Source organism: Pezoporus occidentalis, unplaced genomic scaffold, assembly GCF_034315485.1.
Source record: "Pezoporus occidentalis ecotype Australia unplaced genomic scaffold, CSIRO_AGI_Poc_V1 ctg264, whole genome shotgun sequence".
Lineage (NCBI taxonomy): Eukaryota > Metazoa > Chordata > Aves > Psittaciformes > Psittacidae > Pezoporus > Pezoporus occidentalis.
Genome location: NW_026914545.1, coordinates 358,515 through 385,881, shown reverse-complemented (window position 1 = coordinate 385,881; position 27,367 = coordinate 358,515). Strand labels below are relative to the sequence as shown.

Genomic DNA, 27,367 nt, shown 5'->3' with positions numbered 1-27,367 from the left:
AAAGCTTTATTTCTTCAGTTCAATACTTCTTCAAAATCAGAAAAAGTTTAACAAACTGTGATTATTTGCTCAACTGACTATTAAAGACAGGTCCCAGTCTTCCCATATTCACTGTGCTATTATATTTTAACGCAAGATGCTGTTTTCCATAGGCTGTTTCTGCCTTGCAAGAGAGATGCAATCCAACAATGGTTAAATCAGCTATAGCCTAGTGATGCATACATATCAGTTAGTAATTCTCTGGCTGGACTAGTCTTGTGACTGCCAAAATTGAGCATGACAACCAAATAATGGCTAAAAAATGTATATAAAGCTCCCTGAGTGACCTTAAGTCAATATAAATGCTATTGTTAAGACTGTAACTGCAGGAACAGGTAAAAAAATGAAAAACTGACTGCCACTTTCAGTTACAAATGAGAAATGGATACAATCTGTCATAGGGGAGTTTGAAAATTAAGGTCATTTGTTTTACTTTAAACTTTGTCTTCATTAAGTTTCATTAAGAAAACACAGAAGCCAGTGTAAAGGTATGTTGCTGGCCACCATTATTTACATGGGAACTAACGTTAAGCAGGAACTAAGACTACACAGGCAGTGTTTGCTCTAGGATGAACTGATAGCTCACCTGTTCTTACCAGACGTATCAATAGCTTTTTGCTTTCGATTTTAACTTGTACTTTAAATTATACTTTTATTTAGTCAATTTCCTATCTCATCATGTGAGATCCTAGCTTTTCTGACAGTAAGCTGACTAAATCTCTACATCCTAACTCCAACTAGCACTACCCTGAAACCAAATTCTTCTACAATTTTTAAAGCACTATGGTGACTTTATAAAACCATGACTGAATTCTTAAGCAGAACTTATGAACACTCCTTCACCTGGGTTAAAATTAATGATAGCTATGGGAGAAAAATGTGTTGGAGAACACCGCTATGTTCACCGTGTGCTACTGGCTCAGAGTCCTAAGGAAAAAGCATACCTTTTCTCATACAGGTAACCGCAATCTCTTATGTATGGCTATGCTTCTTCCACACTAAAATTAACCCACACCTGGAAAGCTCAGTTTGCAGGCTCTGGCACTCAGGTAATTTTATCTTCCTACAGCATACTCGAGATTAATAAAAGTTAAATTTAAAAAGGTTAATGCAATGTATGTTTGCCTATTACACAATCAGCAGAAGAGACAAATTGACATTTCTGGGCCTGGATCCAAAACACTAGTGTGAACTGTGTAAGCTGAGCAGAAGCGCTGGGAAGTTTCTTCACATGAATCCCCTCAGAACAGGGGGCAACATCACATTAGTAAGAATTCCCATAAATGCTGTAACAAAATAAAGGCAAGACTAGATGGCTTAAACGATTAGCAATGATTAGCAACACTCGTCCATTGGAGTGGGAGCTAACCCAAACCTAGCCAAGGCTGGTAGTCGCCGGTCTGCATTGCCGCTGCACAGGATAGCTGATGGCAGCTGCGGTGTGACCGCTGGCATCACCCCAGTCCTCTGACGGCGGCTCTGACTCGGGGGGATCAGCACCATCATCGACTTACAGGTGCACACCTATGCTGCAAACAGCAGTCCTTCCCTTCGGCATTCACAAGGACAGAAAAAACTTTCCAATTCAAAACAAATGAATAATAAGGGCTACACAACCCTATCGGCCATCCGCGCTAGACGAGCTCGGCTGCCCACAGCCTCGTTCCTGCAGATAAATGGCTGCAGTCCTCAACTGCGGCGGTAAGGCCTTTACAGCACAGGGAGCGTTTCTAAAACCCACGAGCAAAGTTTGAGCACAAGGAGCGAGGGCCCCGCCGCTCCCAAGACGTTTCTCGGCTACCGCTACCACGTCCTCCCGCCGCCACCCGCCCCCTGCCGCCGTCCCGCGAGGGACGACCGCAAGGTCACGCAGCCGCCGGCGAGGCGGGGCAAGCGGAGCCCCACCCCACGCGGGAGCGGCTCGGTAACGGGTCTAACGGCCCGCCCCGCCGCAGCCCCGTGACCCGCTGCCCCGCCCCGCCCCGCCTCTCCGGGGTAGCCGCGAGCGGGTGGGGCCTGCGCCTGACAGAGAGGCGGGGGCGGGTGGCAGGCCGGCAGGGAGGTTAGTTGGTGGGAGCGCGGCGGGCGGCTGGTGCGGCGGCAGGGCCACCGCGGACACCACAGTCTCGAGCACCACCGCCCCGACCGACACCGCTTGCCCGCACGCCGGCAGGCCGCCGAGCGACCCTCCCTCACTTCGCTCCCGCTCCGCTGCCGGCTGCCGTTTGGGCCGTCGCGCCCCGGGGATGGCGGTGCTGGCCCTGGCCCTGGAGGGACTCGCCATCTTCGGGCTCATCCTCTTCGTCGTGCTCTGGCTCATGCACTTCATGTCTATTATCTACACGTAAGCGCGGGCCGCGGCCGAGGAAGGGGGGCATGGGGCCGGGCGTTGTTCCCTCACCCCTCTCCCTCCCGCCATCGCGCCAAGTGCGGCCCCGCCGCCGAAGACTGGGGTAACGGGCCCTGTCCCCGTCTCCTCCCCCCCCCCCCCCCCCGTCGCCGTCGCACCGTGTTCCCTGCGGGCCGGCAGCACGTCTTCCCCGCGCTCCCCAGCGGGTGTCGGGCTCGGGGAGCCTCTCGCCGCCCTGCCCCGGCGTAGGACTGAAGGGGCACACCTGCGGGCTGGCGTGGGGGGAGCGACTGCCGCCTGCAGCTCCCGGCGCGTACGGGGGCTGGGACGGCTGTGGCGAGGGGACGGCCGGGACCTTGCTATCGGTCTTTGGGTAAAACCCGTTCTTTGTCTGCTTCTGCCGCCCGCTTTTGCACTGCGATCTTTGTTCCTTTGGCTTTAGCGCTGCTTGGGAAGGCTGGGGGTTTGCAGTTTTCTGGTACACCTGTAAAGTGAGGCTCCTCTGCCGATGGTGGGAGAGTAACATGCACAGCAGTAATGTGTGCTTTTTTTTTTGCTGTGCAGGGGAGCGACAGCAGTAGCACAGTACTCTCTGCTGACCAGACAGAATTTTAGCGAAGTACACTTTTCTTTCTGAGGAGTAATAGTGCTACTAGTAAAAAGTATATACAGTGAGTTCAGTCCCTTCTTGGATAACTCCAAGGAAAAATGCTTCAAGAGTTTGTGTTCTGGTGGCTGACAAACGAAGCACATTCCCACTTGAGTGTGGCAGAGGAATTGGCTGGGGATATGTGGGGAAAGGATTAAGAATGTGCCTCTCTTGTGGTAGAAGACCATTTACTTCCTTAAATAAAAGGCTACTGTTGCATCACCACAAGGATTAGAAAATATCTGAATTTCTGTTTGCTTTGCTTGTGCTTATCTCTTCTCTTTTCTTGCTGTCCCACATACATTTGATAGGTATCTGTGATAAACCCCTGTCGCTGTTGAAGGCAGAGCTCCTCTTGAATTCATGGATGCTAGAGATTTGCTTCTGCTGCCCTTTGCCATAGATGCCTTGGTCTTACTTTTTTTTTTAAGTGAAATCACTTACAAACTCTTAATAACTTTTATGTCGTAGTTCTGTTGCCTTTAAATCTTATAATTAACTTGAATGATTAACTTAATTCTTGACAATGAGGTGGTCTTGAGCACAAATGTCACAATTTCAGTACTGAGGAGCTGCAAGGGTGCCTGGTGGGGAAAGAGACCATGGGCTGCTGTGGGCACAGATGATTCTGGGCTGCTTTGAAGCTGATGAATGCTAAAACCTCAACCTATCAGATGGGCATGTGTGGTGCTGCTGCTCATAAATCTTTAAGAAAGAGTGGCAGCTGTGAGGGGCAGGAGATGCAAGTGGAGATATGGGGGAAGAAATGTGAGAATATAAACAGGAGGGAAAAGGATGAGGTACACCAAGATAGGAGAGAACAGAAGATAACCAGAGGAAGGAAATATTACTGGGCAGTCCATGTCTCAAGAGCTACACCTTCAAAGGGTCTGCCAGCTGTGGAAGCTGCACACAAGACCTATGACACTCCTGAACTGACTGTGGGCTGCAGGTAAGCCATGACAGAGCAAATATAGATACCCCTCTAGGGACTGTACTAGTGGGGAACCCATGCTGGGTTGGAGACATCCTGAGGAACTCCAGCCTGCAGTGATCCTACCCTGAGGAGACTGCAGCCTGTGGTAGACCCAAACTGGGGCAGAGACTCTGGCAAAGGGAATGCAACCCGTAGGTAGGTCATTCCAGAGCAGGTACACATACTGGAGCAGAGTAACAGTTAAGAAGTAACCAGCAGAGGGGGAAAATGCAAGATGTGGCAGAATAACTGTGGTGCACTAACCTGCCTCCTATTGAAGAACTTGGGAGGGACTGAATGTAAGAAGCAACACTACGCCTGTTGCCTTTCTTCTTAATAACCAAATCCACTATTAACTGATTGTTACTTGTAATATTTTAAGTAGAATTTCTGAGTTGAGACTGTTTTGCCTTTGACAGTCATTGGCAGGGAATGCAGGCAGTAGTTAGCTGGACCTGGTGTGGACTGGGGCCAGAATATTTGTTGTGGTGTGAAAAGTGGAAGGAGTTGTGTGGGGTTTGTTTTTTTTTTTTTGGTTTTTTTTTTCTTGCGGGGCGGGGGGTGTTGGGTTTTTTTTGTTTGGTGTTTTTTTTTTGTTTTTACTGGGAACTTTTGTTACAAGTGTAAGTATTGTGTATGGGAAGTTAATGAAACGGCGTGTTCATAGGTGGACTTGCCATATGTGGAGGGGATGGGTAAGAATTGGGTTGATCTTGTCCCAGCCTGAGATCCGTGGAGAGAAGTGTGCTTCTTGAGTTACCATCTCAGCAGGTCCAGAGTCAGGAGCTGCCTTTCACTGTCAGACTAATGAGCTGGTGGTAACAGGGGTATTTATTGTTCAGTGTGAAAAGGCAGCCCTTGGTTGGAGGTGAGCAGCTGGTAGTAACACTGAAGTGACCAAATTTCAAGCTGTACTGAGTTTGCAGGCTGTTGTGGAGGAGCTGCCCAGTTATAGTGGTTTGGCAGATGCAGGCAGTCTGAAGGGGACTTTTTACAGGGACATATAGTGACAGGACAAAGGGGAATGGCTTTAAGCTGAAGGAGAGTAGACTTAGATATTAGGAAGCAATTCTTCACTGTGAGGATGGTGAGGCACTGGAACAGGCTCCCCAGAAAAGCTGTGGAAGTCTCATCCCTGGATATATTCAAGACCAGGTTGGACTGGGCTTTTAGCAACCAGTCTAGTGGAAGGTGCCCCTGCCCCTGGCAGGGTGTTTGGATCTTTAAAGTCCCTTCCAACTGAACCATTCTATGATCTGTGGAAACAGGATAGCTGCTCCCCATAGTGTGACCACACACCTGCCCTTTGCTTGTAGTGAAATTGAATAAATGCTGGGCACCTACAGCAGCCATCCAGGGCAGTGTTTTTGCAGTGGCAGTAGTGGAGCTATGGGATATGTCTGATGGCTAGAGATCACTGATCTGGTGCGTTTGAAGCCTACACCACTGGTAAAAACTGCCCTGTGCGGTTGTCTGATGGAATGCTGTGGTCTTTTAAACAAGGTACACCTGAAGGGAATTAGCAGGAGGTAATCAACTGTTTGCTTTGACTTTGTTGGAGTGTGTTTGCAAGAAGGGAGCCCAGGTAGATGGTGATTATTAATGCCATGGCCTGAAAACGCTGGTGGACGCTGTTACTGCTCCTTTTCTTATAGAAACTATCCTATCCTTGACAGTGGGCACAGCATACTGCATCCTTTTCCTAGACTGCTGAGGTATAAGGGAGTCTTCACTTACAGAGAAACTCCTTTTATGTCAGTGAGAGGATGTGTTAGAGCAAAATTATGTACTACTTTTCATGCACTGAAAAATATTTACACTGTTCCTGTTACAGGAAGTAGAGAAGAAACATTAAATAGTCAGCCTTCCCATTTTCTCTTTATGGACAGTATTGTTGGTTTAACATTTTTAAAGTCATTGTGGTAGGGGCTGTTTGTCCTCAGTCTGCACTGTGTCTAACAGTGCTGAACTGGTGAGTTGGAAGGGCTGATCTGTGCCACTGGAGTACTTAGGTAATGATGAAACATGTCAGCAAAGCTGTTGTGGCCTATGCAGTTATCCTTCTGTGGTTTTCTATTAGTACTTTAGATGTTTAATTTAGCAAAATACTTAGAACATGTGTGAATTAAGTAGATAGATGACATTACTCAAAAATGCAAGCTTTTTTGGCTTCGGGTGCTGTCAGCAGGTGTCAAGCTTAGGGACAGCATTTCAGCTGTGTTGGTTTGTGCTGTAATTGATTTAAGAGATCTAGATTTTTGGGTACCTAAGGAACTGTGCAGGGTTTTGGTTGAGGAAGGATGTCTGTTCTTCCATACTGCATTTGCAAAACCTGTTTTTTTTTTTTTGCCACCTCTTTCTTTTTCTACTGCTCTTTCTCACTTTGAATGGTTTTGATTTATAAATAAGTATAGTAGGATGGGTTGATGAGTATGAACTCCTTTAAAAGAAGCAGGTGGCCTGAAGTAATGAAAAGCAAATAGCCACACTGTTAAGTCAAAAGGTCAAACTTTACAAATTGTCTAATGTATGTGATTATGAAATGGGTCTTGGTTTGGTGCTCTCTCAGTAATACTGAGTCAGTGAAGCAAATGCAATAAACATGGGCCAAATAGTAGGTTTTTATAGCTAGTAATTGGATAAAGTGCTGTTTGCATATATTAGCCTACATAATAGACTGTGATATTTGACCTGTTTAGAGTTTGCTATCCTTTATACCCAACCTGGGACCTTAGCTAACACCCTTACTTGTTTGCATATAGGCTTTTCTGTTGGAGTTGAGCCACCAGCTGATCTGGTGGGAAGGGATCTGTGTTTGAGACCATCTGATAGTATGGGCTCCGAAAGCATCTGAATTACCTAGTTGTATGGACAAACAAAATGAACTTTCAGAACTAAACCCAAATGCGTATCTGAAATGGAAGACCATATGTATGTTATGCTAATAAGGAAAAAAAGATTTACAGTATTGTCTAAAGTGTTGTTCAGTTAACTGAGGAGTAAATTTTAATATTTTAGCAGACTGTTAGAATGGTTACCTGAAGATTCTTAGTAACTTCCATTCTAATGACATGTAAAAAGTGGAACAGAAGTCTTGTGAAGTCAGTGAAAAAGTACACTCCCCCAGCCTCCCAAAAAAAAACCCCAAACTAAAAACCAAATCAAACAAACAAACAAAAACCCAAGCAACAACCTCCAAACAAACAAACCCCCAAAACCAAACCACCACCACCTAAAGCTGTTTTCTTGGGATTTATGGCACTCACACATCTTGTAATTCTGAATCAGTGGCTAGCAAGATTTGTGACAGTGGATTTGCTGGTTTAACTGTATTTCAAAATAGATGTTTCTAGTTCAGTAATGATGGGAGCTTTCTGAACATGGTGGGCCTCTCTCTAAAATACAGGTGGCAAGTGAAGCCTTCAAAACCTTGGTAATGTTGTATTTAAGCATAATCTCATCTTGGTTTCCTTACTACCTCTTCGGACTTGAGTCTAAAAATGAATGAAAGGTTTTATACTTTTTCTGTGAATAACTTTTTCTCATTTTGTTGTTGATTATTTCAACTTGAACACTAAGTAGAAGTGTGGTTTGTTTTTTTTTTTTAAAGTTTTATTCTGGGTTTGACGATATGTTCTAGAAAGACTTTTAATTTAAGGAAGACAAATTCATTCTTTTGTGACTTGCACCTAGCATTGCCTCTGGCACAGAGTTCCTAGAAATGTTTGGTAAATCTCTTAACCTGTTTATATATTGTTGCTTCATTTGCCTCCTCCACGAAACTGAACTCATGGAGTCTCTGGCCTTCTGGTTTTGAATCTTCATTGTTCTTGTAATGGTTGTCAGTGGCAATTTTAATTATAGCACTTGATGTAAATCTCTTTCTTTTAAGGCATCTGCAGTCAGTCGTTTATTGTCTTGGTTCCCAGGTCTAAGTGAGAAGAGTAGTTGTCATTTAATTGATAAATATATTGCTGGTTTTAGCTTTTTAAAGTAATTTACTTGACTATAAGTTACAGTAGTCAATGAAGAAATAATGAATTCTGGATTTGTGTGGCATTTGGATGTAACTGGGCCTGTTGTGCTTTGTCAGCTGCTGAAGCCCAAGACTTTCAGAAATATATAAAACACCGGAATGTAACTGAAGTAATTAATAGCCTTAGTGTAATGTATATGCACACAAGGAGGAAATTCAGTTTGCACAGATGCGTAGAACTGAAGTTTTCTCAAATCCTTTTTCAATATTGAAAAGCTTTCTAAACATACTTCCAAACTTAAACAAACTTCCCTCATAGCCAATGTATGTGAAGTAATTGTGATTTTTTTGGTTACTAATCTATTACTGTATAATAATTGTGACCTTTCAGTCTTAAGGAAATAACAGTTCTCTTTCTCTTGGCCCTATTTGATTGTCTTGTCTGCCTATTTTCTCTTTGTTTCTCCCTTGCTGCTCAGTCCATTATTTGTGTCCAGGCTTACCCTGTTCTGCTCTCTGACCTCTCTGGTTGTCTTCTTTCACCTCCTTTTGACCTTTTTGCTTGTTGGTGAGACTGTCTCTTCCTTTGGTCTGTCTTGTATTTTCCACTGTCAGTATCTGGTAATAGACTGGCTAAGGTAGCAGTTAAGAGCAGTAGTAGTTATTCGCTTTGCCATCATTGCATTTGCTTTGGTTTGTGGAAGTGCTTCGTAGGCAGTCTTGTCACAATAGGAGCCAAGAGAGGATGTAGTCTAGATCTAATTTAAAAGGTAATCTTTAGAAAACTTGCCTGTTACTATCAATTGTTAGCAGGCGTAAGTGAATTAACATTTTGATAGACTTTGATGGAGATAAAACAAATACTGTTTTCTGAGATTAGAGATACTATTCCCTCTTGCTGATAATCAAAGGAAACAGAAAAATGAAGTGTGATTGTACTGAGCTTCTCCAGGAAGTTGTTGGAAGATGTCTAGCACATGCAGAATGATAGGTCTGTTCTTGGGTTTGTCTTCATTCAGTAGCTGAATCTTTATTGAACTTGAACCACTTATATTGAAATTTTCTGTGTAGGTTGTCTGCATCAGGGTGAATTGATTTTCCAGTTATGTAGCCGATGGCAAGCTTGATGTAAGATGTTGGTAACTTATACAAGATATATAACATAGACAACAATCTGTTGTTAATGTGGAACAGGGAGTGGAGCAAGCTTATTATCCATATAGAAATCTCTTTCTGCAAAAAATTCTTAGAGGGTTAAAAGCAAGCAAAAAAGACCTTAGATGTACCTTAAGGTACTTATTGAGAATGTTGGATCCATACAACTTGATGACTTGCACTTGCTTTTACTCAGCAAGTGAATGACAGCACTGTAGCAGAGGTAAATCTGAAGGATAGCAATGCAAAGATTTTAAGTCAAGTTATTAGGGAGGATCAGAGGAAAATGACAGAGGTGAGAGCCAGTTTTCAGCAGTGTGGAGAGAATTGGAGTGCTTCAGGCTGCAAATACCTTGTTTAGATTCTGTTCCAATCATTGCCTGCTCAAAGCTGGACCAGATTTCAGTAGCCTGCTCTCTGCACAGTACATAGATAGAATAGTAACAGCTTGTGATAAAAGATGGAAACCGCTGGGGCCAGTAGTGTTTGACATCTTCTTTAATGGCCTGGAGAATGGGACTTAAGCAAGTTTTCTGACAACATGAAATTGTGAGGAGTGGCTGATGTGCCACTGATACAAGGTAGGTTTGCTGCCATTCTGAAGGACCTGCACAGGCTGGAGAAATGGTCTGACAAGAACCTCATGAAGCTCAACTAAGGAAAATGCCAGCTCTGGCACACAGCAGCAGCACAGGCTGGGGGCTGACTGGCTAGAAAGCAGCTTGGCAGAAAAGGACCTGTGTGACTGCTGGTGGATGCCCATTTGACTGTGAACAGCTACATGGCGTGTGGTGGTGAAGAAGGCCCACAGCATCCTGCACTACATTGCTGGCAGATTGAGGGAGGTGATCCTTCGCCCCTGTGCAGCTCCAGTAAGACTGTATCTGGAGTGCAGTGCACAGTTTTGGGTTCCCCAGTATAAGAAACATAGATACACTGGAGCAAGTCTGGTTTGGGCTACAGAGGTGATGGTGGGACTGCAGTATCTGACATAAAAGGAGGGTCTGAGAGCTGGGACTATTTAGCCTGGAGAAGGCTTGGGGGCACCCATCAATTTGTGTAAATACCTGATTTCTTGGGGGTTGACAGGTGTAAGGAAGGTAGGGCTATACTCTCTCGGTGCCCAGTGACAGGATAAGAGGCAACAAGCACAGATTCAAATGGAAGGACTCTCATTTTGAACAAAAGAAGACTTTCATGATTGAACATTGGAACGGGCTTTCCAGAGAGGTTATGGAGGCTCCATCCTTGGAGACAAGAAAGGCTGACTGGATGTTGCTGAGCAACCTACTCTAGGGAACCCCACTTTGAGCCCGAGGGTTGGAGTTGCTGATCTCCAGAGGTGCCTTCCAACCTCTGTTGTGTGATTTTTATGAAAGATGACTGGCAGGCTGCTGACTGGACTATTATGGAGCAATAGAATGAGAAGGAGATTGTGTGGAGAATGTAAGTTGTGTGTGTTGCTTATTTTAAACAACTTGAAATTTATTGGACAGTGTGTAGTTGCAAGACTTACCTGTAGGTAATTTTTAGGGGAAGAGAAATCTGGAGAAAGCAGGAGTTGGAAAAAGATTATGGTTGAATGAGAGTTTCTGTATTACAAGATTAGTAATTAGGGAAAGCAAAACAGTGCAGAACCAGAAATCCGAGGGTGATAATATGTGAGAAAACCCGTAATTTTGGAGGCAGTTAGGGAAGGCCAATTTTTTTAAATGTGATTCAGGAGGATAAGACACAAACTATAAACTTTGGGGTGACAGGAGAGTAGTAGCAAATCAGAACATGAATGGTTCAATCTATGGAACCAAAGCCTAGATTAAGACTGTCTAGTGAAATTTAAGGAGAGAAATTGTAACAGACTGGATGGTGGGAAGATGGTGCAATAGATGGGACAAGTGGGCTGTGCACAGCAAAGATAGAAGACTAAAATTTAGAGTATGTAAGACAGAAATGAAATGGGTTGGGTGAGTGAAGCGCATGGAACTTTCAGTGGGCAAAAAAGCACCCAGCCTTGTATGTCGGCTGGAGTGGAAGAAGCTGAACAATGGGATGAGGAAGAATAAAATCTTTCTGCAAGCTTTTGTCAGGACATGAAGATTTCAAAGGTAAAAGAAGCTGAGGCTTTACATGAATCATGTTTCCATAAAGATGCAACTTTTTTTTTTTGGTGAAGCTGGGTGGGTAAAGTGGTAGATAAGTGACTTTAATTTGTGAAATTTCTGTCAGAACTGCTCTGTGGCATGCAAAGTATGTAACTAGTTTTACTGGTTTACTAGAGCACCCACTAGTATTTGTGTCCATCACTTCCTGGGAATTGCATAATGCCAGCTATTGGTGTCAGAGTTCACTAGGATTTTTTAAATTTATTATAAGTGAAATGAAGTTCTGTGGTTTTAACACACTTAATATTGGGTTTGCATTTTACTGAAGACTGAGGTATGAAAGAAATTACTTTATTGTGAGATGTTTTGCTGTAGAGCAAAAAAATAAAAAAAGCTTTCCTGTTTTCAAATTACAAGGTGATCAGTCTTTCATTTTTTAAAATATGTTACTTTTAAGAATAGTTGGTGATGACCTAGGAGAGCATGTACCTTCTTGTAACTGGCCTGAGTGAATTCATACCTTTAGTTAAATTATTGAAGTTTTAGTATGCATAAAGGGAGTCTTACGCTGTCCTTTGGACAGGTAAGGTAAAAACATGTTTAGAAGTGTTGGCAAAGATAAAAAGGCATTGTACTATGTGAAAGATTAGGACTGTTTTGGCAATGCTACTTCTGAATTTTGCTTTGGAATTGTATTTCTTAAAGCAGATTTTAAACACTTGATAGGTGCTTCTACTGGAGCAATCTTTTTTTTTCATTAAAACAGTAGGATAACTAATAATGTATCTTTGTCAGTCTGTGCTGGTAGTTGGTTTGGTCTGCTTAGACCCCGTGAATTCCTGTTTTTCTCTTCAGAAACACCTCTTTGTAACAAAAGACTCTTTTGTTCCCCAGTCCTGTGTCCCTTTTCACCCCTTGGTAGGGCTTATTTCAGATTTGTCAACAGTACAGTCCATGAGAACAAACCTGTAAATGAAGTTAAACATTCATTTTTGTTGTTCGCAGATGTCCTAGTTTTTATGTGCTTTGTCTTGAGGTCTTGATTCAATATGCCTGTGTAGTAATGACTTTCTAGGTGACTGCTCCTTTGGTTTGACAGCGAGTAGTATGCTACACTTCATTATGAAGTAGAAAAAATACATCTCTAGTGATATGCAAACTTTGTTAGAATAATCAAGGTGCTGAAAATGAAATTTTAGTTAACGCACTAAACTGTTACTAAGGAGATATCCTAAGCACTTGCTCTGAAATACTACTTTAGCTTAAATCATAGAATAAGAATGGTTAGGGTTGCAAGGGACCTTAAAAATCATCAAATTCCACTCCCCTGCAATGAGAAGGGACACCTTCTGCTAGGCCAGGTTGCTCCAAGCCCTATCCAACCTGGTCTTGGACACTTCCATGGATGGGACATCCGCAGTTTCTTTGGGCAACCATTGTCAGTGTCTCACCACCCTCATGGAAAAGAGCTTCTTCCTAATACCTAATATAAATCTGCCTTCTTTCAGTTTAAAACCATTAAACTCTTGTGTTGGAGGCCCCAGAGCTGAATGCAGTGTGCAGGTGGGGTCTTGTGAGAGCGAAGTAGAGGGGCAGAATTACCTTCCTTGACCTGCTGGCGTTGCCAGCCTGGCTAAAGTAAGATTCTGGGTTCAAAAGTGGTAGAAGACTTTCAGACTTACCTCCTTCTTGACAACCTAGATTTTTGAACTGTTGTTTGTTAATAATAACAGGAGTAGCAACTAGAAAATGAGAAATTCTTACTTACTCCATTATCAAGACCTCTGTGATGGGTTAGGGGAGAGGGAGGAGTAGACAGGATTTTCAGGCTACAGGAGTTTGGGTTTTCTTTCCTGCTTTTTTCCCCTCTCTTCTATGCTGACTACATCACATGGTGATGTACTATGGGTGGTTGAAATACAGTGCCTAGGGTTGCACCTGTTAACCTTTTGAAATAATGAGATATTTCAAAATTAAAATATTGCACACTTCCTGTTAAGAATTTTTAAGAGATGATACATATGTTTAAATCTCCATTTCCAAGGAGATTGTTTTAGGTAGATTTTGTAGTGATGAAGGGGGTAAATGTTTTTTTTTTTTTTTAACCAAGTATTGTGTGTTGTGGTTTGGGTTGTTTGATTTTTTTTTTTATTTTTTTTTTTCTCTTTTAGTGAAACTTACCAAGTTAGTTTTCTTTGTTTATATCTGTTGGAAGCACACACACACACACACAAAAGAGCCATTCTGAAATGCTCTCACATATGGTTTTGATTATAGAAATGTTACTTTAACTGAACATTTTCTTTCAAAGGTTTTTTGTTTTTTACTTTTTTGTTTTTGTTTTGTTTTTTTTTTAATAATTCTTTAATTTCTGATGTTCCTTATCGGAAGTTTATCCAAGCTCTTAAAGGCATTTGCAGCATGAGGGCAGTGATACCATCTCACTGACAACTGTGAGGTACAGGCAAGGCTTACAGCTTTTTTTTCTACCTCAGCTGGGAGTAATAGGCCTTGGGACTGTGTGTTCGAACTTGCGTGCTTGAGCAAGGTTTCTGCTTCAGTGGCATGCTGTTTTGTGCTCTGGAAACACTTGAAGGTTCTTTAATGAAAAGTAGCCTGCCGTCTACTGAAAATTAAGAAAAAAGATATTGGTGTGGTATCTGCTTTATGATAATGTAGAGTCTCTTTCAGTTTTTAACATAATTCTTTTATTGGCAGTTAAATGTTTTGGAAGCTTTTAAAGAGAAGAAACTGGAAGAATGTTGATAAGTGGCAGGAGATCTCTGGCACAAAGAGAACAATGATCAGCAACTTGGGTCTGTAGGAAACACATTATCTAGTATTTAGCAAATGATGTCATTTAAACTTGTGCCTTGTGAAATTAATAGGACTAAGCTATTTTGATCCTATCGATTTGCAAAGTGTCAGAAAAACAAATTAAATAGTTCTTCAGTACAAATGTTCTAAAGCTTTGTGTTTTAAAAGATCCCATACTTAGCATTGAGGGGTATTAAAAGCCATCTGCAGTGGTTGATTTATCTGGTTGAGAGTTAGTGCTACCCTGGAGATGCTTTTGTGTTGGCCACAGTTCTCTGAAGCTGCATAATGTTTGTTGCAAGGAGTCTGTTCAAAAAGCCTTTTTTTATTCCTCAGTGGCTCTTGTTTTGATAGTCAAAGGGATAATCGAAATCCTCTCCTACTGCTACACCTTTCTAAATATTTCTGCTGTTCTAATCTGCCTTTAGCGAGCATGTGGCTATGTGGTGACTCAGATCAGCAAGCTGGCTTTTTCTGTGGGATAGTTCTGTGTTTGATCAGCAGGCTGAGCAATTTATCTTGTGGCACTGACTACTTTATAGCCACCAGTAGGCTGAGGGTGTGGGAAAGCAGAAATGGGCAACAAATTGCTATTTTGATAGCAGCTTGCAGATAGACTGCAAGGAAAAACTGTGTGTTTATTTTAATCCTTAGTACAATCCAGTAATGGCTATGTTGTGGGTAACTTGCAGTGTTTTTGTTGAGCACATTTCATTTAATGTTTTTGTTGAGCACATTTCATTTAAGCTTGCTAAACTGTAAACTGTCTAGGATTTGGACAGTAACAGAATTCCCATTATTTCAGTTTTAACTACAGTCTATTGTATGGGACCCTGTTTGTTTCATTGTGCAGGTGTGGGACAGGGAAGGCGAATAGGAGAGGAATTTCCTAGGTTAGAAAAGGGAGTGTTTACTGGTTTTAAGTTGATTTATCTTGTTTTGCTTTTTTTTCCTGAAAGGGTTCTTTTTCTACTTAATATTCCAAAACATGTTTGAAAAGTTTAACACACAACCCCTTTTACGAAGGTGCCGTATCAAATTATAGATTACGTCTGCTGGATGTGACTGTTGTGACAATTTTTGGAAAGTGTTTCTTAAACTCCCGCTGTCTTGAAGATTTTTGAATTCAAAATGTTAACTAGCACTAGATATGATTTCTGTGTTCTGCATTGCATGATTTTGTTTGTCTTTATTACTGGCCACTGATTGACCTACTACTTCCCAAAACTGGAAGATCAAACTGATATTTGTTTTTTGAGAACATTCATCTTTTGAAAAATAACAGTGACCACAATCTAGGTTCTTTCTTGATCAATTCCATCTCAAGACCTTTAATTTAAATTTTTTTTTTTTGTTTTTAGAAAAGATTTGACTTTCACTAATTTGAAGTATTTTTATTTTTTTTAAGTTTAAGGTTTTATTTAAATCATCCCTTTCAACTACCCATTGTGATTTCAGTGTGTTACATTCTGGTTTTTTTTTGTGTTTTGGGGTGTTTTTTTTAGCTTGCATTTGTTTAGTCTGCTGTCTACCCTCAGTTGGCATGTGATGAAGCTGTAACCAATTGCAGCATGCTTTTCAGTATAAGCTTCTAGTATCCAGGCAATAGGCTTACATAGTAGAAAAACATTTTTGTTTTAATTTTTTTGTAGGCATGCACAAACCTTTGACTGCTTCTCTGTGGGCAGCCAGCCATAAGAAGTCTGTATTACAAAGTGGGCACCTGAATCTCAGACTTATCTACTTCCCCGATCATTTTATCAAGGCCAAGTGACATGTTAATTGTTTTTTAATTACAGCTGCTGTCATACCACAAGTAACAAAAGGGCTTCCTCTTATGTCCTGTCCACTTGTCCCCAGATGTGCATTTCTGCTTTTCCCTGTTTTGGATCTGACATGGTTGCTAGGTCGGGGGGTGGGTGGATCGACTTGCTGTATGTCTGTATGGCTGTTAAAATGGATGTAAGCAAATGGTAAGAGTGAAGAATGGGGAAAGCTGCCTGCCTGAAAACACTCTGGTTGGGTGGTGGGATGACCTGTTCTGGGCCAGCAGCCAAACAAAGGTGTCCTGAACTGGGACCAGCACATTTCTATGGGGTGAAGTTTTCCTTTCTTCCAAGAGGCTGAAGGGTGACATGCTTTAAGTATTACTTCAAGAGTCACTTGTGAATCTTGGCAGTGTTTTCTAATAGTAATTAATTCTAGTTAGCTGTTTCTTGCAGACAAATGAGGGTAGGGAGCAAGCTATAAGGGAGTGAATGCTGTTAAGGAAAACTGTCATGCAGAGTTTGTGGGAGAGTTTTTCCAGGGGCTTGACCCTAATCCTTGTGTATGTTTCTAGAGGAGGGTGTTGTGCACCTGATACCTTCTTTGTGCTGACACTGGTCCTCCTCCACTGTAGCACACTGCTATGTGCATTGCTATTGACTGCTTTATAAATGCAGCACTTCTGCCCCCCCCCTCCATTATCTACCTTTTGTTCCTCCTGATCAAAGTTGAATTCTTGAGACTCGCTCTTCTAACAGGTGTTGAAGTCCTTGTTTGCTGTAATGTTTGTAATTTTTTGTAAATTGCAAAGTGTGAAAGTTTTTAAATTAAGACTTGATACCATTAGATATATGCTGCACTAAACTGTTCTTTCAATCTGACTACTAGGCATGTTAGAAAACTACAGTATGAAGTATACACATTGATTTGCAAATTCTAAGCTTCAGCAAATACTTCCTCTCAAATTACTTAATCAAATTTGCATCAAGTAAATATATATATATAATTGTATACTGGCCTGTTAAGCCTTCAGAATTTAATTTTGCATTAGTTCATACAGGGATATAGGACTAAACATTCATGTTAGTGAGTTGTGACATTATCATCAATTTTTGTGTATTTATTGGTGTTTGAATTGTTTTCTGTATGTCTGTGTTTCTGACCTAGCCTGACGTCCACTTCCTAGGATTTTATTTTTTTTACGCTACGGTTGATTGATCCTTGTCCTTTCCTTGGAGGTGTTGGTTATCAAATTAATCAGAAGGATCAACTCTTTCCTCTGTTCTTTCAGCTTGCTCTTAGTTTTGCATAATTTAATCCAGGAAAAAGCATCTGTTTGTTTTTGTTGTTTTTTTTTTTTTTAAGTAGATGACTTTTTCTGATTATCCATATGAGTTTTAATGCTATGGAGTAAGGCAGAAAAATTTTGTCTCCTGTGTAGCTTGAAAAAGTTGTACTCTTATTCAAAATGCATGGTGCAAAATGCATTGATCTGAAATGTCTTTCTGAAAAGTCAAATAAGATTAACCTACATAAAATGCTAAGGCTTTTATAGACAACTTTCAGATATAAAGATAGGTGTAACTCTTACAACCAAAAATATTTCTGTGGCAATTTTAATTCACAAGCTCTCTTAGTTCTGACTGTATTTTTTAATACAATTCTCTAGCATATTTTCTTTATGTGGTGATATGTTATTTCTCCTTACAGACGCCTTCACCTCAATAAGAAAACCACAGACAAACAGCCATATAGCAAGCTTCCTGGTGTTTCACTTCTAAAGCCATTAAAAGGTGTGGATCCTAACCTGATCAGCAATTTAGAAACCTTCTTTGAGCTGGATTATCCAAAAGTACGTATACAACTTAGTGTCTTTTGATTTTTTCCTCCCATGCCTCCAAAAGTCGTATCAGTATCTTGGGCTAGAACTGTGTAACTTGATTATGTCTTGGGTGGTTCTTCCTTCCACAACAAGTGCATAATTGCCCATTTTACATGTTGCAAACAAAACTTACTACATTTTAAAGAGCTGTCCATAAAGGAATATGACCAAGGCTTGGGGACTGTCCTGGGTTCAGCAGTAGCAGTCATGTTTTTCCTTTGTGGTAGCTGGTACAGTGCTGTGTTTTGACTTCCAGCCTGAGAACAGTGTTGGTGAAGTCGATATTTTCAGTTGTTGCTAAGTGATGTTTACCCTGACCAAGGACTTTGTGAGGCTCATGCTCTGCCAGGGAGGAGGGGAAGCCGGGAGGAAGCAGAGACTGGGCGCCTGACCCGGGCTATCCAGGGAGGTATTCCATACCACAGCATGTCATGGCTGGGGTGGGGGGTGACTGGGAGTTACCCGGAAGGACACGGGCTTCCGGGTGGGACTCGTTCTCTTGGCCGGTGGTATCGTATTCTCTTCCCTTGTTATTTTCCCTTATCATTGTTGTAGTTGATAGTAGCGGTGGTGATTTGTGTTGTACATTGGTTGCTGGACTGTTCTTGTCTCAACCCGTGGGAGTTGCACTTTTTTTGATCCTCCTCCCCGTTCCTCCGGGAGTGGGGGAGAACCCCGGTGGGGGGTGGGACGGGACACGGACCTCGATTGCTGTCAGCTCGGCACCACTCACTGGGAGTGAGTGAACAAGTTACCTGACTGGGTTTAAACCACAACAGGGACAAAACATACTCTACACTTTATCAAGATTTATTTGATCATTAGTTCCATATTGTGGTGTTTATAGCAGCATGAAACCCTTCAATCATTTGAGAGGCCAGACATCTTTCCCAACTACTTTTCTGTAACAGAGCCTCTAAAGAGAGCACTTAACTGGTAGCTTGAAACTTTCTAGTAGTTCTCACTGATGGCTCATCTAATAAACCATTGGTCAGTGATGAGGTGGTGTACCTCACCAGTTGTTGGTACGAAAGATAGTCTCCAAGGCACTTAATGGTGTTGGGAAACAAATGGTTAATAAAAACTTACATTTGTTGTTGTACTCTGAGCTTTTAATATAAGTGATAAGTAATGTAAGTAAGTGTGTCAGGTGCTGTCATTCCTCCAAGGATCTTACAACTTAAAGAATAAATCTGCAATTGCTTGCTGCATTGTTCACGAATTGGTGTATGCTCCTGTGAATGGAAAAAGGATTACATTTTGTACTGCATGTCTCCTGAATTCTAAAACTTGTAATTTAATAAAACCTTAATTCTTCTCAAGACTGTCAGTTGTAGAAGGTCAAAGGTATGTGTAAGCTGTAACAGTGAGTTTCCTTCGTGTATTCTGAGAGCTTTAAACTTGAAGTAGGAAGGGTAAAACAAACTCCACCATTTGTAACTTACTAGAAGTTGTGTATTTTTTTCTGTAATGAAGTTTAGAGCATTTTGAAAATTTGGGCATGAACATTTGATTCTTTTCAACTCAAAAGTGCAATGAAGATTAAGGTGGCCCAGTGTAAGTTTAATGTATGCTTCAGGCATGCCATATACGTGAACATTGCAAAAAAGACAAGCTGCAACAGTATCTTAAGCTATTTTATGACTCTAATGAGTCTCAAGATGTTAAGCAACTGAAACGTTTGACTACCAATACAATCTGAGAATTCAAAAAAACAGTTATGTTAAATCTTGCTTTATAAGAAATAGTCTTAACCATTACTCCTGATAAGTTACATGTATGGGTGGCAGTTGTAAAATATCTGAATTTCAGGTAACAATAGAGAGAATCTTATTTTTCCCAGAGAGAGTGAAAATGGAAGTGTGCATGTTGGGGCACAAGTTATACAAGCAACATTCTCAAACTATTTGAAAGCACTTCTGTACAATAACTACAAAATTACTTCATTTGAGAAACTGACATTACACCACAAAAATTAGAACAACAGTGTTACCTGGTGTTCAAAGTTCAGCTGTTTGGAGGAAAATTATTTGGAAAGAATAATCTTAAATCTGTTCCAGGGAGGCTAAGTTCTACCTGCAGTGGTAGGGATTCTCTCGTGTGATACCCCATGTGTGAAATAATCTTGTCTTCCATAGAAGCCAGTTACACAGCTTCTAATTTGCAGGACTTACCCATAATATTTTTATCAGTGAACATTTTTTACCTACTGTGCATATTGTAATTTTGGCAGAAATTTTTCCATTGTGTTATGTCCATATGAACCTGTTTATGTAGATAAACATCTTTGTATTTCTTCTGCTTTAGTCATACATTTTGTAGCTCTTTACTTTGCTATTCCATGCTAAGGCCATTTACTGTGAAATAAATTCTGTTTTCAGATATTGGAATGTCAAAGTTGTTTTATTCTGGTAAATTTCTTGGGGGGTACAGATATAGAAGTGTCATTGCAACTGTAGACTGAAAATTATTAACATGCCAGCAAAAATAGCTTTTACATATTTAATAGGATGAGCAATAAAGAGCTAATTTCTTCAGCTGGTAATTTCTGTGGTGTTTATGCTGTCAGGATTGTTCTGTTGTGGTTAGAAGAACCTGTCTGCTTAAGGAGATAGGTCTTTACCTTTTAAATGCAATTTTCCATGCTGGTAAAATGATAGGAATCAAATATTGCTTGCTCTTTAGGCAAATTGGCTTTGAGTTTGCATTCTAAGAGGTAGAGATGTGTGTGTCTGATCATTTGTACTGCTAGACCAAGTCTTAGCAACTCCCATGCAGTTGTTAATGTTCTTAAGTTTCTACAATATTTTGAATGCAGTTAGTGGTTGGGGATTTTTTTGTGTGTTTAACAATGCAGTTTTTTTTCTTGCAAGAACGTATTTGTTTAATGTCTTGTCTTCTCTTATATTAAATACTTCTTACTGAACTAAAACTGCAGAAATCGTCATCATTGAGCCCACAGGCAGCTTTATCTCCATCAAAGCTTGCAAAGCTGTGTCACAATGATGAGTTATCCTTAAAATGCTATTATCTCACCCACCGTCTGTAGCTCATGTGTAACAAGCATGTAGATTGATTGCTGAAACAGCTAGTTATCCCTTACCTCTTGTTGACTTTTTGTAACCATTATTCCATTAATGGAAAACAGCATATTCATGTTCCTGAGCTTAGCTTTATTGTACAATTAAGTGTACTAATACTGTCCTTTGTGGGTTGTCTTCCAACTCTGTTCTGCATATGCATCTACAAAGTATAGGGAAGGAAGGTGTAGTTCAGAGAGTTATGTGGTTAAGTGTATCATAATGTCATATGTTTACTATTTTGTATGCTGTAATTTCATTGAATATGATTTTAAGGTTCATATGTGAACAAAAATTGAAGTGGAAATAAAAAATTTACCTTGTGTACTAACATGTTGTGCTTCATGCCTGATAGAAACAGGAAAACCGATGCTCCTTGGTACAAGATTTACTGCGATACAGGCATTGTTCTTTTTCCACTACTACTTGGCTAAATAAGTATGAAAGTCTTATTTAGGTGTAAAACAACCTCTCTAATTCTAGTTTTAATTCTGTAACACTGCTCTATAATTTTTCAGTTTGGTACACTGTTCAACTTTATTCCCTAGACCATATGGATATCAAATATATGTGTGTAAACATGTGTGTATACGTTTTTGTTTTTACTAGTATGAAGTACTACTCTGTGTACAAGATCATGATGATCCAGCTATTGATGTGTGCAAAAAGCTCCTTGGCAAATACCCAAATGTTGATGCTAGGCTGTTCATAGGTAAGCAGAGCAACTCAAAGGTGCGACTGTTCCTTGGGAAATGTTTTTAGGTTTTCAACTCCATATGCAGTATATTCTAAAATAAAGAGTCATTTTGTTCAGCCCATGTTGGTTCTGTAGTTTAATCATCCTTTGAGTGAAGAAGTAAGTTTATAGTCACAATTTGTGATACCAGGCCAAAAGCTCTGGGAGAAGTGACTTGTGCAACCCCTGTGACTTTTTCCTTCTAAGTCTGAAACAGCAGTTTAAATCCTGTCTTTGCACTGAAATAAATGTACAGAAAGTGGCTTGGAGTTGAGGCTTGAGACCCTGCAACAGTCCTTTTTGATCAGCTTAGACTGTAGGGCTCTTTCTTCGCTTTATGTTTAAATTAGAGGAGGCAAGGGGTATTAGAGCTAGGTAGTAGTATCAGTCTTTGACATAAAGCAAAATGGACCATGTCTGTCAGTTGGAAGCAGAAGACTGTGTTTCACTTTTTTCTGCTCCTTTTTCATTTTTCTGCTAAAGTTACTGTGGAGTTTAACGTTCATAATCAATAGTTTTAAGAAATAAGAGGAAGAGAATATTTACAGAATGTAGTAATAATAAGCTGTATAATTCTGCTGCCCTTTTAATTACATTAACCTTGCTACCCTGCCATTTTGAGAAAACATTTGAATATTTTCATTCCCTTTGAAATCTCTTTATAATTGTAGAAAGATCTGAAATATAGAAGTGAAGGAATACTTAAAATCTAAATCTTTTTCATAAAAGTGTACTTTAAGAATTTATTCACTGTTCTTCAGTTATTGCATTTAAATATTCTGGGTATTGATTCTGAATTCTAAAAAAACACCCATGTATTATTTGTGTATGATGTTTGTATTTTTTAGGCGGCAAGAAAGTTGGCATCAATCCCAAGATTAACAACTTAATGCCTGGCTATGAAGTTGCCAAATATGATCTTGTATGGATTTGTGATAGTGGAATCAGAGGTAGGTTTGTATTGTAATGTGCTGACTGTTGTATTGCTGTTAATCCCTGTAGGCAAGCAGTTAGATGATCTTAAGGTCCTTTCCAACCCTAACTATTCTATGATTCTGTGAGTTGTTGGAGATAGTTTTGACTGAGAATATAAGCAGAAATGAAAATAAAAAATGTGGAAAAAATAGTGACAGAATGGCTTAACGAACTGTCTGCTTTTCATTTGTCACTTAGTAACTCCAGACACACTGACTGATATGGCCAGTCAAATGACTGAAAAAGTAGGCTTGGTCCATGGGCTTCCATATGTTGCAGATAGACAGGGTTTTGCTGCTACCCTTGAACAGGTAAGTGCTGTGTTGGTATTTTATTTTATTTTATTTTATTTTTTCTGTAATGACTAGAAGTTCTATAGTGCCTCTTACATGTTTTGAGTGAAATGTTTATTTTCACCCACAGTCACACTTCAGACTATCCAGAAGAACTTTTAAATGCTCCAAAATTTTACTGTGCTGTTCTGAACATTCTTTCAATATTTAGGTTTATAATACAAACAATAAACATTACAGGATGAAAACTATGGATTTTATTTAAAAATGTATTAAAACTAAGGAATTCTTTCTAGGGCTTAGTCAGAAAGGGACTTGGCAGGGGGTTGGAACAAGATGATCTTGAGGTCCTTTCCAATCCAAACCATTCTATGATTCTATGATTTAATTCTATTTTGATGTCTGAAAAGAAACAAAGAAATGGCCATGACAAGTCAGAGCAAAGTCCAGCTCACCCAGTATCTTATTTCTAGCACTGGTTAAGCAGAGTCTTTAAGGGCAGTAGAACACAAGCGCGACTTACATCCTGTTTTCCTGTAAAACTGTCTCAACTTTCTGCAGATTTCAGCTGAGCAGCTTCCTGAGCAGGAAGTAAACTTATGTATTTGCTAATCCTCAATATATAATATTTACTAAGAACATATTTCTTATGTGAACTTTTTCATTCTTTTCTTTGAGTCCCCATAGATTGTGAACACTTATTGCTGTCTTTACCAGGAAGTTCTGTAGATCTTCTGTCTGTTACGGGAACCATCACTTTGTTCAGTCTGACCCTTGTTCTTCTGTAATGTTATTTCATGTCCTACATTGTTTTTGAAGGGAAAGTGAACAGTTGGTTTCTCTCCACCATCTTCATATCATTAATTCTGTTCTGTTCTCCTCTCTGTTCTTTCTCAGGAAATTCCCTTGTAGAATAGAAGGGCTAGTTTTCTTGTTTGTTTCTTGTGTCTCAAGACATGTAATTTAATAACTAGTTTTCATTCTAAGCTGGCATGTATAAGGCATTTTATCCCCAAGGCTAGCTAATGTGTGTCAAAGGCAGAAATATGAAGCCTGAAAGTGCAGTGAAATTCAGTACTCCTTCATTGCATGAGAGGGCAGCTCATGTGATTTTTTAATTTTTTTGTGACATGGGGTCTGAATTTCCTCTTGCAAGAGAAGAGCAAGGAGATATAGCAAAAATCTTTTTGTACTACTACATAAATACATACAAAGTTTTAAAAGCTGTACCTGGTTTTTGCAGGTTTATTTTGGAACTTCACATCCAAGGTCATATATTTCAGCCAACTTAACTGGCTTTAAGTGTGTAACAGGAATGTCATGCTTGATGAGAAAGGATGTCTTGGACCAAGCTGGAGGACTCATAGCTTTTGCACAATATATTGCTGAAGATTACTTTATGGCTAAAGCTATAGCTGACAGGTAAGATGACTCTGAATTAAGCTTATTACTTTAAGTGCATTTCAAGCCTTGTGGGTTTGTTTGTTTTTGTTGTGGGTTGTTTTTTTTTTTTTAAACACCTGGTACATACTGTAAGAGTAGGTGTTCAGGTCAGTGTGACATCTGTACACCAAACATGCTTATGATGTGCTTTGTCCTATAGTCTTTAGTCTTTTAGAAATAATTAAGCCATATCATTGTCAATTCCTTTAGAAGTAAGTTTATAAAAAAACTGTAAGCATTATTCAGATGGTATTTGCTGTTTTCCACTGAAAAGACTTGATGTTAAACACTTATTTTTTTTTTTTTGCTTATGCCCACTGTAATAATATGGCACATATGTCAAAGGAAATTTCCAAGACTAATAAAATTCTTGTGTGTGTTATCTGATTGTGTTTTTTTTTCATCTCTTCATGTTATTTATAATAATAAATACATTTTTCAGGGGCTGGAAATTTGCAATGGCCACACAAGTTGCAATGCAAAACTCTGGTTCATATTCTATTTCTCAGTTTCAGTCCAGAATGATCAGGTAAAAATTTTACTCTTCGCTTCCTCTCCTACCGCATCAACTGCTTCTCATTTGGGTAGCTGATAACGAGAAGGAATACATCTTTCAAGCTAATTTGATTTTATGTACAGAATGCTAAAGTTCCAACGCTTAGCTTGATGCATGCTTCTTGTTAATGTTGGGAGAGAAGCACTGACTTTCCACACAAGTATGACCAAGTATTGAAAGCTCCTTAAACTCCCCACCACCCCTCAAAAAAAAACAAACCAACAGTCACCTTAATACCTTTAAATGCTGTGTGCAGTATCTTTGAAAGGGAGAAATTTTGCAGGTTTTCATTTTTTGGAGGTGTAAATTAAATGAGTAACACTGTCAGAAAACACCGTGATGGCTTATCATTTGACGAGGTGGGGGACGAAGACATAAAGAATAATGCATAGTCAAAACTGATTTGTTTGTCTTTCCTAGGTGGGCCAAACTGCGCATTAACATGTTGCCTGCCACAATAATCTGTGAGCCAATCTCAGAGTGCTTTGTTGCCAGTCTAGTTATTGGATGGGCAGCTCATCATATATTTAGATGGGATATAATGGTTTTTTTCATGTGTCACTGCTTGGCATGGTTTATAGTTGACTACATTCAACTAAAAGGTGTTCAGGTATGTACCTTCATTTTCTTTGGAGGTTGTGACAGTTTCTAGTGCCATTTACTTCAGAAAAAAGGCTAAGCCTAATTCTCTTGACATCAAGGTCAAATCCTGTTACTTCTCAGTCTTCCAGCTTAGTTATAGTAGCATGAATAGAAGTAAGTGTGCTTGGTTGTAATTTTTTCTTATATCATCTGCCTCTGCTTATGCTCTGAAAGCTTGCATACCTGTCCCCTTCATTTTCACATTTCCAGTCTGCTTTACCTAGACATATCCAGAAGTTTTAAGCTTTTTTTTTTTAACAACACAAGTATAGCAGCTTTGTGGAATTCTGTGGGTTGTTGGGTTGTTTTTTTTTTTCCTTTATCTAAGTTGCACTTTGTCTTGTATTTATTGAGGTGAATATGTGCTTTTATCTACATTTTTCACTCCGTTTATGGTGGACTTACAGGACAGCTGTAGCCTACATCTAAAAATAAAATCTTTCCATCACTAGAAGTAAGAGGTCTAGGTACTAGAAGTGAGGCCTAAAAAAAACTTTTAATATCGAAAGATGTCACAAATCAGAACAGTGTTTGTTCTTCTAATGTTGGAACTATTTAAACTACATTCTGCTGTGACCATATTCCATCGTAAGTCTGATCCATAATTGTGTATTCAAACTTAAATAGTCATCATAGTGAAAAATACTCTGTTTGTAGTCTTGTAGTCTTACAGTCTTAGCACATACTGGGAATAAGGAGTTAAAAAAAAAAAAGGCTTTGTGTTGGTTCTGTAGGACTCTGGAAGGTCAGTTTAACAGTCACCTTTCTGATTGTTCTCATATTCACAGCATTTAAAAGACCTTTGTGCTTACTGTCCCTCTTCTGAAGCCTTTGTTTTCCAGCTCTGCATGTAGCTCAAAAAAAAAGGAGCAGAAAACAGAGAGAGGCGATAAGTTTGTGGGTTTTTTCATCCCACTTTTCTTATGCAATAGGCCAAAGGCTTAGTTATTTGAATTTCAGTCCTCTGGGAATGTGCAGGAGTGTTCTGTCAAGATGCTTCTGGGGACTGTGGCAATCCCCTGGTGTATGCTTGAACATAGGTTCAAGCCTTTTGCTCTACATACAAGTCTCTTCAAACCTCTGGATCATTCTGGCCCTCAGGTTTAATATGGGCAACCAAATCATGAACAGTAAAATGTTGTTATTGATACGTAAATCTATATAATAAGCTTTAGAATACATTTATCTGTAACAATGTTTCAGACTACTTTAAAACTCCTTTTGAATAATCAGTATGTTTAAATACTTTTTTATTTCTAGGGTGGTGCACTGTGTTTCTCAAAACTTGATTATGCAGTAGCTTGGTTCATCAGAGAATCCATGACAATTTATATTTTCCTATCTGCTTTGTGGGACCCCACTATTAGCTGGAGGACAGGACGCTACAGATTACGTTGTGGAGGCACTGCAGAAGAAATTCTTGATGTATAGCCACAGCTTTGTAACTTTGAATGTCAAAAAGAGAAGGGGGAAAGAAAAGTATTATAAATCGTTTATATAAATACTTTTAAGAAAATCTACCTTCAGTAGTTTTGTTACTTGTATGTTTTGGTATCTGTTCTTTAATTTATTTTTGCATGGCACTTGCATCTGTGAAAATACGTCTGTAGTCTTGGCCAAATGGTACCTTGCTCCTATGTACAAATAGAAATGGAGAGAATTTGTCCTGATGTCTATTTCCTGTAGGAATGCTCTGCAGTAAACTCTCTTATTTTGGGGTTTATTTTGGTTTTGCTTTTTGGGTTGGTTGGTTGGTTTGTTTTTTGGGGGTTTTTTGTTTGTTTTTCTTTTGTTTGTTTTTTTTTAAGTAAAGTATCCTCTTGGATATGAACAGCTTCTTATTCCATGGTGTGCTAGCTTGGCAAATCCAGGATTCACATAGCTATTTTCCAGTTGGATTGTACAAAGCTGTACCTAGTAAAGTCACGG

General features: G+C 39.9%; 1 protein-coding gene across 1 annotated transcript; it reads left to right on the top strand.

The window, feature by feature from the left end:
- Nucleotides 1-2,141: 2,141 nt before the first annotated feature.
- UGCG (UDP-glucose ceramide glucosyltransferase) lies at nt 2,142-27,151 on the top strand. Its single transcript, XM_062624263.1, has 9 exons — nt 2,142-2,383; nt 17,542-17,683; nt 21,403-21,505; nt 22,378-22,479; nt 22,703-22,815; nt 24,041-24,219; nt 24,683-24,769; nt 25,217-25,406; nt 26,699-27,151. The coding sequence occupies exons 1-9, from the start codon at nt 2,286-2,288 to the stop codon at nt 26,867-26,869; spliced, it is 1,185 nt and encodes a 394-aa protein (XP_062480247.1). The 5' UTR covers nt 2,142-2,285; the 3' UTR covers nt 26,870-27,151.
- Nucleotides 27,152-27,367: the final 216 nt, after the last annotated feature.